Source organism: Vanessa atalanta, chromosome Z, assembly GCF_905147765.1.
Source record: "Vanessa atalanta chromosome Z, ilVanAtal1.2, whole genome shotgun sequence".
Lineage (NCBI taxonomy): Eukaryota > Metazoa > Arthropoda > Insecta > Lepidoptera > Nymphalidae > Vanessa > Vanessa atalanta.
Window position 1 is genome coordinate 5,472,360 of NC_061902.1, and position 12,631 is coordinate 5,484,990.

Sequence of the window (12,631 nt, forward strand, 5' to 3'; positions counted from 1 at the left end):
CTTTTTTTTTATATCAAAAGGTGGCAAACGAGCAGGAGGCTCACCTGATGGAAAGTGACTACCACCGCTCGTGGACATCTGCAACACCGGGGGGCTTGCAGGTGCGTTGCCGGCCTTTCAGGAAAGAGTACGCTCTTTTCTTGAAGGTTCTCAAGTCGTATCGGTTCGGAAAAACCGCCGGCGAGAGCTGGTTCCACAGAGTGGTTGTGCGAGGCAGAAAATGTCTTAAAAATCGTCTTTTAGAAAAATAATGGTAGCTGTCTACTATTTGCTTGCCTATTCTGAAAAATACCCATCCTAAACCTATAATATTCAATACACAAATATATATTTATTAAAAAATTTAAACCAAGACTTAAAAAAATATTCTATTAACTATGGCTACTGTTTTTGTGCAGAAATATTTTTAATATAATTTTCAATGACAAGCCACGAGTTGTTGATTAAGCACGGCTTATTAACTATTATATTAACGGCAATTTAAGCTTATCCAACAAGACAAAACGTGCCTTGTCTTTGTTAAATTATGATATATTTTTTGGGAGCGTATTTCAAAATCAAAACATGGGTATCTTAGTTTGATATTGACATACCACAAAATGAGGTTTGGTCATTTTAGTTTCGATTTATTTAATAAATGTAGCGTCTTTCACGTTAATTTTCTTGACACGTCTAGTACGTCTACCTACGTCACACCTATAATGAAGATCAGATAAATCGGATCGGGTAAAACAAATAAACAATTTTTAATCCTTGCCGTTTACGGTTACCAAGCACAATTCGGAATAGCATTAAATCGTAGGTTGAAAATCGTTAATAAATAAAAATTGTAAATCGCAAAGTGAACACAAAAGCAGTCTTCTAGAGAAAAGGGATTTGTAAGGCTTGCGTGGCTTTCTGGGCTCTCCTTCACAAAGGCCTCTCGCTCCTATTCTCGTGGCTTATTGCTTACAGTTGCTGGGTTTCTTTTACTCCCATGAATGTTATGGAATACTTTAAAATTGTTCTTTTTTTATTTTAGCGTTGGTAATTAATGCCGTAAAAGATGTTTCTTTTGTTTTATGAAAAATATAAGTGTTATATAAACGTTTTAGGTATTATTGCTTAAAATATGTTATTCAAAAAGTTGTGATAGTAAATTATGCTGCTGAAAATAGGATGTCTATTTTCAATAGCATAATTTTACCAGATTTGCGGAGATGTTAAAAGGATAAAAAGATGTTTATAGTTTGAGTCTCTTCATCCGACTAATTCGCGCCTAATTATATACTTTAACAACACAACCTTTTCTAAAAATTCTTAGTGTAAATATTTACGGATAACATTTTGGACACTTTCTTTTTTTATCGGAGTCGGTCCGGTCGCGCAATGATTATAGTGTAGCTTACACAAAAACTCAGCGTTCGTCCAATTTTCAAACTTTTTGAACAGTATTCATTATTATTAAACTTTAAAATTACAAAATTTCAATTTCCTTCTATTTCAATCTAATTTCAAATTTTATAAAAACTACGAAACGGATTTAGATGGTTTTGTACTAATAAATACTTTTTAATAAGAAAACATTTGATAAGTAACAGAATGTTTAAGAATAATTGAATGCCTCGTTGGTTTAGACTTTACTAGCTTATAAGGTTGCAGAGCCATAGTTCCTGGTTTCAATTTCCTAGTCAAGCCAATAATAGGTTTTTCTGCCAAGAAATTATCTTTCGTAAGTATTTGACCCGAGTTAGTGGTTATACATAATATACTTGAATATATAAAGCAGTTCGTCTCAAACTTAATATCGCCGGTTGTGTTGGTTTGTTGTTATATCAGATTATGAAACTGAGGGCACAGAGAGATCACCTGTGTTTCCCACGTCTGCAATTGAATGTCTACGCATTTGAATTGACCAATATTTGATCACGAGAACTTCATTATCATTATAGCTTAGAAATCTCTTATGGATTAGACTAGTAAACCAGGAGATAGCATGCCGTTTATAGTTTTTGTTACATCATTGAACTTTTTGATTAAATTGATTATTAAATACATATATCTGTTTATTCCAATTCCTGAATATATCCATTAACATTGTGTATCTAGAAAAGCAACAACATACGCCTGGTGTGATTTGAACAGCATGTAGACGCATGAGCCATGTAAACAATTTAGTTTTTAACTTGTTATCCTATCTTAATGACGTACCTAAATAGTAAGTGGCTTAAATGGCTGGACGGAATGAGATGTTCCCAAAGTTTGTTGCTCTCTGCTAGACTATAGGGTTGCCTTATTGACATGTAAATTGAATTGTCAACACATTGATCGTATCAAAACGTACCCGTTTGTGCAGATAATTCGCACATCTAACCTATCTCGTTACGCGTACTCAATTATAGATATAATAGTTAAGTCTAAATGCATATATGTATATGTAACAATGGCTTAACCTCAATAATATATATATATATGTATATATGAAGTAAACAATACATATACAATACCTAATAATTTACTACAAAATGGTTGCTTGATGTATTGTTAATTAATAATCCGTTTCATCTTAATTGCTTTAAACTTTACGTTTATTTATAATTCAATATAAAAAGCAAGTGTCTATTAAATCTTAAATCAAAAAAATAACGTATCTCTAGTAAGCTTTGTGAACGAATACTCTACGTGTGGTAGGTTACGAAATTCATAATTTAAATCGAAGCGAACGAGATACATAGCTTACGCTTGAAATTCGTACTAGATGTATATGTTTTATATCTTTAACATAATAAATAAACAAACCTGTCTGGGAACAAATTATGACGAGGATGTGCATTCAAAACTCTTGCGTAGTTCTGACCTTGTAATGCTCGTAATGATTTACATTCGGCGCAAGTAATAAGATATTTCTATACATTTCTTAAATCGTGGCTAAATCTTAAATAAAATACATGATAAATAAATAGTAAGACCGTAATTACCTCGAAAAAATAACGACACAGTAACGCTTTATTATTAATACTGAATCTATATGTATTATTGAAAATTAAATAATTATTGCGACTTCAAAACGACTTATAAGTCAAGTCAACTCAGTCAAGATAAGTTGTTTCTCGTTGTTTAAAAATGAAATGAATGAATTTTATTTATAAGCATATGTATGTAATATTATAATTACGTAAATATTTTTTAAATATAGGTTTTTTTAATGTATCTTACAAGATGACGTCTTCGTGTAGTTGTTATAAACTATCTTAATATTGGAAGCATCACCACTTGTCGCTCTTAACTTAAATCATGGTACGTACAACACGAGAGTTTTGCATGCTAAACGACTATTATTAATTTGACACTATTTCTGTGAACACGCTCCGCGTATTACGTAAATTATAATGCATGTTTTAAAACCTGCACGTCTTATTATCCTAGTTAGATTATGTAAGTCGACGTATAAATTATTGTGTGCGTTATATTCACGTAAAGCTATGACATGCGAATTAACACAATTTTGAGATCATAGAGCATTTGTAATGGTACATAATTAGCTTGATTGCTTTATGCTAAGCGATATTTTTATAACAAGTGTGTGTATATTAATTATTTCATTCGAAATAATTTCCTCGAAATAATTTCGAATTTATATACAGCAATTGACTTGTAATTCTTTTAAAAGCATTCTATGAATGGCAATTAAAATCATCAAAGTACCATGTACACTAGGTGACCTATTTTATTTTATGTACGTACTTTTCACTTCGTGATTAAAACTGCTGTAATTCTAAGTTTCATGTAGTATAATACGGAATGTTTTAATGTCACCTATTTTTATTTACGTCTTATTATGCTTCATATGTTACTTCTTATTAATTATTAGAACATCTATAATATTATTGTTTCTGTATTATAACGCTGTCTTGATTATCTATTTTTAAGTAAATTAAAATATATGTATATATATTAACCGTGTCCAAAGCTTGTTTTTTTGTATTAGTATTTTGACATATATAATGCATATTATTTTATTTATATGGCTTGATTCGAGTAGCATTTTTCACAAATTTATTCTGATTTTATTTGATGTTATGTTGGTATAATTTTGAACTTGAAAATTTTGAAAACATTTTTATCTTTTAAACTTTACATTACAATTAATATAAAAGTTTCCCGGTTAATGTAGTTTTAAATAAAAATGTCGCTTTACAGAAGTTAGACAGGAGGCAGTGCAGCAGGCGCTAGCGGAGATGCAGAACCGGCCAAAACCGTCTCTCCCGATGCCTTCAAAGCGCACATCTATGATGGCCAAGAGTCCTGACAGAGAAAGACATGATCTTTGTGAGTGTAACGAAACTACTGTTTAACATAACCCGATCCGAGCTACCGGTTCAGAGAAAAAAATCTCTTTAGCTTTCTTATTACATGAATACGTAGAATCGTTTTCAATGTCATAATAAAATTATTCGTTTACTTTCCCTGCTACTTGCTGATGTTTACCTAGTAATTTGATTGGTTGATAATACTTTAATTAACTTGCAATCAAAACACTCAAATGATGTTGTGAAGAAAAATAATTATCTTGTCAATAGCATCAAGCTCTGATGAGGATTCGTGCGCTGGCGACTCAGAACTGCCACCACCACCTGAGTTAGGTTCGCCTCCAGCTCGCCGTGCTGCCGCACCTCATCCCCGTGGACATCCACCCCCTCTTCCACAACTGCATCATCAGCGGGAAAAGAAGCACGCGCCGCGAGAAAAAACTGAGATTGATCTCTCTGACATCACACATTTACCAGCTTGTAAGTTAGGCGAAGTTACAGAATGATTTAAAACAAGTATAGTAATCTAATTGTCAATCGTGGGTTCGCTCTTGTTTTAGGGGTTGGTCGTCTGTGTTAGGCATAAAAAACCTACGTCCTTTCTTGAGGTTCAAGTTTACTTCATATCGAATTTCACCAAATTCGGTTCAGTGGATTGGCCATGAAAGAGCGAGCAACAGACAGACAGACCAGAGTTACTTTCGCAATTATTTCGTAGTATAAATAGAGTTAAAAAAAAACTCTTTAATTTTCATACATGTGTTTCTTTTACACTTAATAACTCGGCAATGTTTAAATCAATAAAAAAATAATAGATATAATATCGGTCTTGTTGAACAAAAATAAGTAAATAGTCTCCGTCGCCAGACATTCAACCGGACGTAACCCACACGACATCTGGCGCTCGTCGCGGCGGCGCTCTCATCGCGGACCGAGTGCAATGCTACGCGCAGCCAGAGGACACCGGCACCGGCACTGGCAGGTGGAAGGTAAAATTCAATTCTAATTTATTTGTATAACCAAAAATTTTACTAAATTAATAGCCTACAAGTGTATTAGTTTGTATATTTTTACTTTTTCGCTTTATTTATGTTTAATTATACAAGAAGTTACCCAGACAATATTATTCTATATATATATATATATATATATATACATACATATATAATAAATCCAGCAAAAATATTTAAATTAAAAAGAAAAAAAAACATCTAATAAAAATAATTGAGTTATTGACTGTTGATGTCACAAAGAGTAATGATAATATATTTGTAATAATATTACTTATTAAAATATATGTCTGTTTGTCTGTTTCACGAAGAAAACACTACGGATTTTATTTGACTCTATGACAATAGCTTATACGGGGTTTCAAGACATGTCATGATCTAATGTCAGTTATTCAAGTTATATTTTTTATTACGGTAAATAAAAGTGTACAAAGAAACAAAGTAATAATTAAATATTCCATACGTAAAGCTTACACGATCATCAGAATAAAAGCTGTTTGAAATAGAAAAAAACTACTGTCATTGTATTTAGTATTTGCTAAAAACATGTAGCGAAATGTATATAAACAACTATTACACGTAAACTCGCAACTTCAAATAATTTACATGTACTATTTATTTACATTCAATGAAATAAAACATTTCTCTTATATACATATAAAACTTTTATACTGAAATAAAAAAAAGTTATGTTTTTATTTTTACTTTGCGATACTTTATTTGGATTAAAATAAAATGAAATTGTTCAAAATTACATATTTGAATTATTAGCGAGTTGCGATTTTTGTAGGTATCAGCCAAAATACAGCAATTACTTAATACTCTAAAGCGACCCAAACGTCGACCTCTGCCGGAGTTTTACGAAGATGACGACATTGAATTGGAGATCGCCGCTAATCCCAAAGATCCAAACGCACCGAAACCAGAAGGTGGGACCATGACTCCTGCCGTTGGCGAACAGCTCGTCGTACCAGCTGGACTGCCCAGGAATTTAGAGGCCGCCCTACAGAGATACGGCACGGCTTCATTTAAAGCAAACGTTGCTACCGTACTCGACCCTAATGGAAAACTTAGCAATTCCCTCACTTATGGTGAGTACAATATTGGCAGAAAAAACGTTTATCGCGAATAGCATCAGTTTACATCGTATTGCCGAGCAAAGATTGTACAGTGATTTATCCAGCGTTACAAATGTTATGTGAAACTTTTCTTTCGTCTCAGACGATGTTTCTTAAACTAGAAAAATACCAGCCGGCGCCATATTCACGGCACATTTGAGACCAAAGAGCGCTTGAAGCTAGCATAGATTTTGTATCTCATCAAGCAAGTTGATCGCTTACAATGTTTGCTCGATTTACACCACTGCGTGATTGTTACTGCAGTCAGTTGATATATATTTATTTATACTTAGCGCGGTGGTTTGTTCAATATATATACATATATGTTAACATACCACTTATACATTAGTATATTGCATAACATACATCTTTTGTGGATTTGTAATATAAATATAAAAACGAAATGCCTTGTGTCCGAAGATACATACGCATCAAACTAAAAAAATGCAGCAAAGAAGCGGTTGCTATAAAAATAACATGTTTTTAACAGGAAAACTGTTGAGCCGATCATTGAAAATAGCTCACGCAGTACTGAACAAAACGTTTACGTCGAAGAGCAGTAGCGGCGGCCCGCTCACTGGTGACAATTCAATTAAGCCAGGCGACAGGGTGGCGCTAGTTTACCCCAACAACGATCCTATAAACTTCATGTGTGCGTTCTACGGATGTCTGCAAGCGGGCATAGTCCCCGTGCCCATAGAGGTGCCGCTGACCAGACGCGACGCTGGTCTGCAGCAAGTGGGTTTCCTGCTGGGCTCCTGCGGCATACAGTATGCCCTCACATCTGATGCCTGCTTGAAAGGTTCGTTTCATAATTATATATTACAGACGCTATTCGAAACTATATATTAAGAAAAAATATACAACACGGTTCAATCACACATAGCATGAAGTCAAAAACATATAAAAGCACAATTTGTTTGGTATACGCTATTTTCAATAGGCAAATATTTTTGAGACTTCAAAAATTTAATTGTCATAGATGAAATAACTTCACAATTGTAAAAGCGAGATGAAAATACCTCTGTCCAAATGTTAGTCACTGGAAAGGCTTTAGAAACAAGCTCGATATTCACACCTTTATCCGCGTGTCAGTAAACGGATTACATATACCATATACTCGTATACCGCGTCCCATACCGTACGTATCCATATGCATGTATCGCTGTCCACCCTTTTAGCTTATAGCGTGCAAAGGGTGAGTGTTAATTTTATATGAAATTTGCACAGGTAACATAACGAGACGCGAGATCGTCCCGAGCGCTACGTTTTTTTTTAAATCTGCAAGCGAAAAAGTATCAAAAACAAGTTTATAAAACGTCGCGAAAAAGTCATTTTTCCTTAAAATTTTTATGATTTCAATTTGCTTATTAAATTCAATTTAAGCATCATTGACAGTTTTTAGACTTCAGAATTGAAAATGATATGACACTCAAATACGATTAAAATTAAGAAATCAATATACATTAACTGTACTACTCGCTGAATCCGAAAATAAACGCAATTACAACTTCACGATATAACTATGATTTTGTATAATCCTTCCCTTAGACTTCCCTTCGACTTAGTATTTATTTACTTTAATAATTAAAGAAGTGTTATTATTCAATGTATCGAGCTAAGCGCTTACATCTTACTTCAGTTGAATGTCATTTGTTACTTTGCGGTTTTCAAATATCTAATAATAGCTGCTCTGCGCGGTTTCGCTCGCATTAAACATCACTGCTCTATAGTCGCGCGGGATGTCAATTATATAGTCTTTCTTAATAGATGAGATATCTGAATAATATATAAAGACTAGACCGAAATAGTTGTACGTATTCGAAATTCACGACACTTGATATATATATTTTTATAAGAGTAGGTATTATTGATAAAAAAAGTTTAATAAATATATAATAACTATGTTATTAAGTTATTTTCTTTGTTATTTTTTTCACTCGGTCAGTTTACCGTCGTTATTTATTAATTCGTGCCCGTAACTCAATACATAATAGATATACAGAAGAGTATATCGGCGGCTTTCGATTTTTTTAAATCGGATTTGTTGTTTGTTATAACAGCGCGTTGAATCAAACAAAATTCTTCGGTATATACAGACTAAAACGTGTCTGTGGTAATATAGATTATTTTTAAAATTCTTAGACTAAATAGAAAAGAAATATTTAAATTTTATTATATTGTTTATTATATTGATAAAGATATCATATGACAAATTGAACTGAAAAACCCTTAAAATAACTTGAAATAATCATTTTTGTTTCGTATCTGTCAAATTTAGGCGTATGATGTCTTAGAAAATTATATAGGAATATAGGACTGATATGTAAACCATTTAGATATCTAAAAATCACATACAAAGTTTTCCAGTATCCATATGCGAATACAGTTGAGTTATTATTAAGCGAATACGCTCCGGGACTGACAGATTACTTTCCGACTACAAGGACGTAATAATATCTTTGAACAAACTATTGCGATCCTGAAACTTATAAACTTCAACCTATGAAAGTTTCATGTCAAACGGATTGTTATCGCGTGATTAAAAAAAAATAAAAAAAATCAAATAACTCTTTGTACATATTACGAGTAAGAATAAGATTTTATATTATTATGGTTATTTTTATTTGGTCGAGCTCGATATTTCGACATTATCTACGAATGTCTTGTTCACGAGACTAGAATATTACGAGTAGCATGATATATCTGCCATTTAGAAGGGTAACTTGCGCAGGTCTCCCGAAGACGTCATCGGGCGATGTGGTGTCATTCCGAGGCTGGCCATCACTCCAATGGGTGTCTACGGAGAAACTTCCCAGGCCACCTCGAGATTGGATCCCTCCGCCCCGTCCCGCTGAAGATAGTCCGGCGCATATAGAGCATACATCGGCCGCTGATGGTTCCGCTATGGGCGTTATTGTCACGAGGTAAGCATCGATATTCACATTCAGTTACATGTACCGAGAACAGAAGTTTATGGAATAAGTAGTTGCGTCCGTCGTTAATAATCCAAGTAATAGAACCAAATCTCTAAAAGTCTCGCAATGAAATGGGAACTCAATTAACTACATCAAAGTTAACTTCCCGTTAATGTCCGTCTATTAAACAAGGACCGTCTCTTCTGCTCAGGAGAGTTCTGTGAAAGAATTTCAACCAACACATGAACAGTGAAACGTGAAAAGTTATATCGTTCAATACCAATTAAAAAAGTTAATCCGAAAATGTTCTGAATTCTTCCGTAGTCTCAATTGTTCTGCAGATCTGTTTCGATGGAGCGCGCAATTATACCATAAATGCAAAATAAAGGTATACTTTGTATATCGGTAGTGTGTTAGTTTGAAAATCCCTGTTAACTTTCTTCGCAGCGATGAGGCTACAAACTTGTTTAAAACAACCGAACACGCTATGAATTATAGATCGATCTTTTGATTTGGCGGTAACACAAATGTCACTACAGGCTTAGTTCCCAAGGTTGGCGGCGCGTTGACTATGTAACGTAAGGGATAAGAGTTAATATTTCTTACAGTACCAATGTCTGTGGGCGGAGGTGACCACGTACCATTAGGTGTTGCCGCTCCTTCTATTTTCTATGTGTGATACGTTATTTCATTTGTTATTATGGTAGGTATTTGTAATTATAGGCTCATTAAATTATTTACTAAACTAAAATTCCTAAACTTGGTTATCGTTCACTTATAGGATGTCTAAAATTAATTGTTTTTTTTTTTTTGCGAAATACTACTTTCGACCAACGGCTATGACGTTCTAGAGTTTTTTTGTTATTAACACTCGATGGTCTCGACGGAAGTTTCCAGATCGCTAATGGATTGGATTACTCATAGCATCATTGGTGTACACCTATCTCTGTACACTAGCGCTGTCACAAGGTTCCGTAGGTTTAGTTAGAGTTTAAAACCATTTCTAAGTTATACTTAAACTTGATTTTTTAAAATGAGCGCACAGAGGCAATGGCTTGAAAACTACATAATCAATAACCTCGACATACCGCCAATGAAGTGTCAAGTCGATCGAAGTAGACAAAATCACAACTGTGAATTTTTATTTTACAATGTTTATTTTATTACAAATTTAAATTGTGAATGTCTAATAATCATAATAATGTTATTATCAATGAGTAGATTATTATTATTTTATTGTAATGAATTATTAAATGCATGTAATTAAAAACTATTTTTAATTACGCCGATGAAGTGATGTTTCTGACGCGCGTAGAGTATAAATAACCGCAGCTTCTTTACAAACTTTATAAGTTAATATTCTTTCGGTTCAATTTATATAATGCAAAGGTCGAATTATTTTTTAATATGCCAAATTTCAAAATGTAATATAATATCTTTTCATTCACGTGCACTGTTGTGGTAACACACGCTTCATTTATTAACACAATGAAAATATCCTTAAGATTATACAATCGTTACATCTGTTTACAAATTCGATGTATTAGTCCAAATAAAATTATCGTATTGTTAAATGTTGTTTGCTAAAAATGTTGTCGCCGAGAAGATCGCAGATATGTTCTTTGAAGTAAAATAAGCGGCGTGACCCAAATAAAGCGCAGAACATTTTTAGTATAATAACACGGTTTTGCATAAAGTAGCAGTTGCTGCAAGGTTACCGGCATAAGTCCTGATATTACACAGACATAGTAACGAAAATAATTCAATTATCAGCGACCGGCCATATTGAAGAATTTTGTTTATCCGACACGTAGACTTATTTATATTATTCGTCGTTGTATTAATTTCCGTTTATGATTTTCAGTCGTATCTCTTTGTAAATTTACAATTATTTTTTAATTTAATTGCTATATCTGTTATAGTAGAAAATATAGTCATTGAATTATACGTAAAATACATAAGTATTAAAAGCGGCAGAAAGTATGGTGCGTTTCAAAATGAAGTGGACTCGATAGACGACAATAAAAGTAAATACTATCTCATGACGTATACATCAGCATATCGTTTTCTTAACAAGTTTTATACTCATGCATAAATAAATTCAAATGTATTAAAAATAATTTAACCTAAAATTAAAATTAAAGTTAAATATCATGAAAGGCTTAACACTTGACTGTTGTACAAATTTACAATGTAAGTAATGCTTTAGTAAGTATAATAGTAAAGTTGAGTCGGCAATATATAAAATGAATTTCATTTGTAAAAACATACAAATCGTTTATTATAATAATATATTCATAAAATAAATGTGCTCGCTTAATGAAATTTCCCGTGACTTACTTAAAAATATGTCAAACTACTTTATTCTCTAGTCAAAGTTAACCTGAGCAAAATGGGTCTTACACAATTTTCATCTCTTTTATCTCGTGCGACGAGGCGGCATTGAAACGGATAGCACACCCGTTGAAAATCACATTTAAATATATCCGATGAGAAACGAAAACATCTAAGGTATTTAATTAAAATAATACGTCAAGCTATTAAACGAATTCAAAGAAACTATTTTTCTATATTATATTATGATATTGCGTGTCAAGAGACAATGAATTAAGTGTTAACATTTTCTTAATAATTATTATACTTTCGTTATAAATATTTATTCTAAAATAGATTAAACATAATTATGCTGAGTATATTAAAAAAAAACAACGAACGTAAAATATCGCGCAGAAATCTACAAGTTTATAAATAGAATACGTAGCTTAAAATAATATATTGTGTAAATATTATAAGGCATTAGGTCAAAAATACCTTCAAATAACCTTAAATTATAATGTCCTTAATATGTTAGTTTGCAAGTCGGTGGCGCATTGACGCCAACGTATATCATACTATTGATCCATTTGTCTTCCCATCTTAAATAATATATATACATAATGTTCTAGTTGACATACTAGAATTATTTGATTGGAAATATATTAACCTTGAAGAAAAAAGAAATCATTAATTCCGAATATTATAATATTTGACGTTTGCTTTATAGCTTATTTAAAAAAATATACGAATGCACTGAATCTAGACACAATTTATTTAATTAAATACAACATTTAAACAGCTTTAGAATGACATAGTTGATATTGTAGTCTTCAAGGTCACAGTGTTTAATAAAATTGTGAGAATTTTATTCTTAAAAATGACGTAGCTATACACGAATTGTTAAAAAACACTTCTTGTATATCTCTTTAGTAATAAATATTTATATTACCCTCGAAATAAATATCATTATATAAATACAA

The 12,631-nt window shown here is 32.5% G+C and overlaps 1 protein-coding gene across 8 annotated transcripts in view; it reads left to right on the forward strand.

Annotated features, from left to right (window-relative positions):
- The window catches only part of LOC125076315 (disco-interacting protein 2), a 64,844-nt gene that overhangs the window by 42,420 nt on the left and 9,793 nt on the right, over positions 1-12,631 (forward strand). For 7 of the 8 annotated variants that reach the window (XM_047688413.1, XM_047688416.1, XM_047688414.1 and 4 more), the window contains 6 exons: positions 4,180-4,308; positions 4,560-4,769; positions 5,157-5,278; positions 6,090-6,390; positions 6,908-7,219; positions 9,152-9,344. In XM_047688413.1, the coding sequence (XP_047544369.1) occupies positions 4,180-4,308; positions 4,560-4,769; positions 5,157-5,278; positions 6,090-6,390; positions 6,908-7,219; positions 9,152-9,344 (1,267 nt within the window). The remainder of the gene's footprint in view (positions 1-4,179; positions 4,309-4,559; positions 4,770-5,156; positions 5,279-6,089; positions 6,391-6,907; positions 7,220-9,151; positions 9,345-12,631) is intronic. The other variant, XM_047688415.1, reaches the window with a different exon arrangement.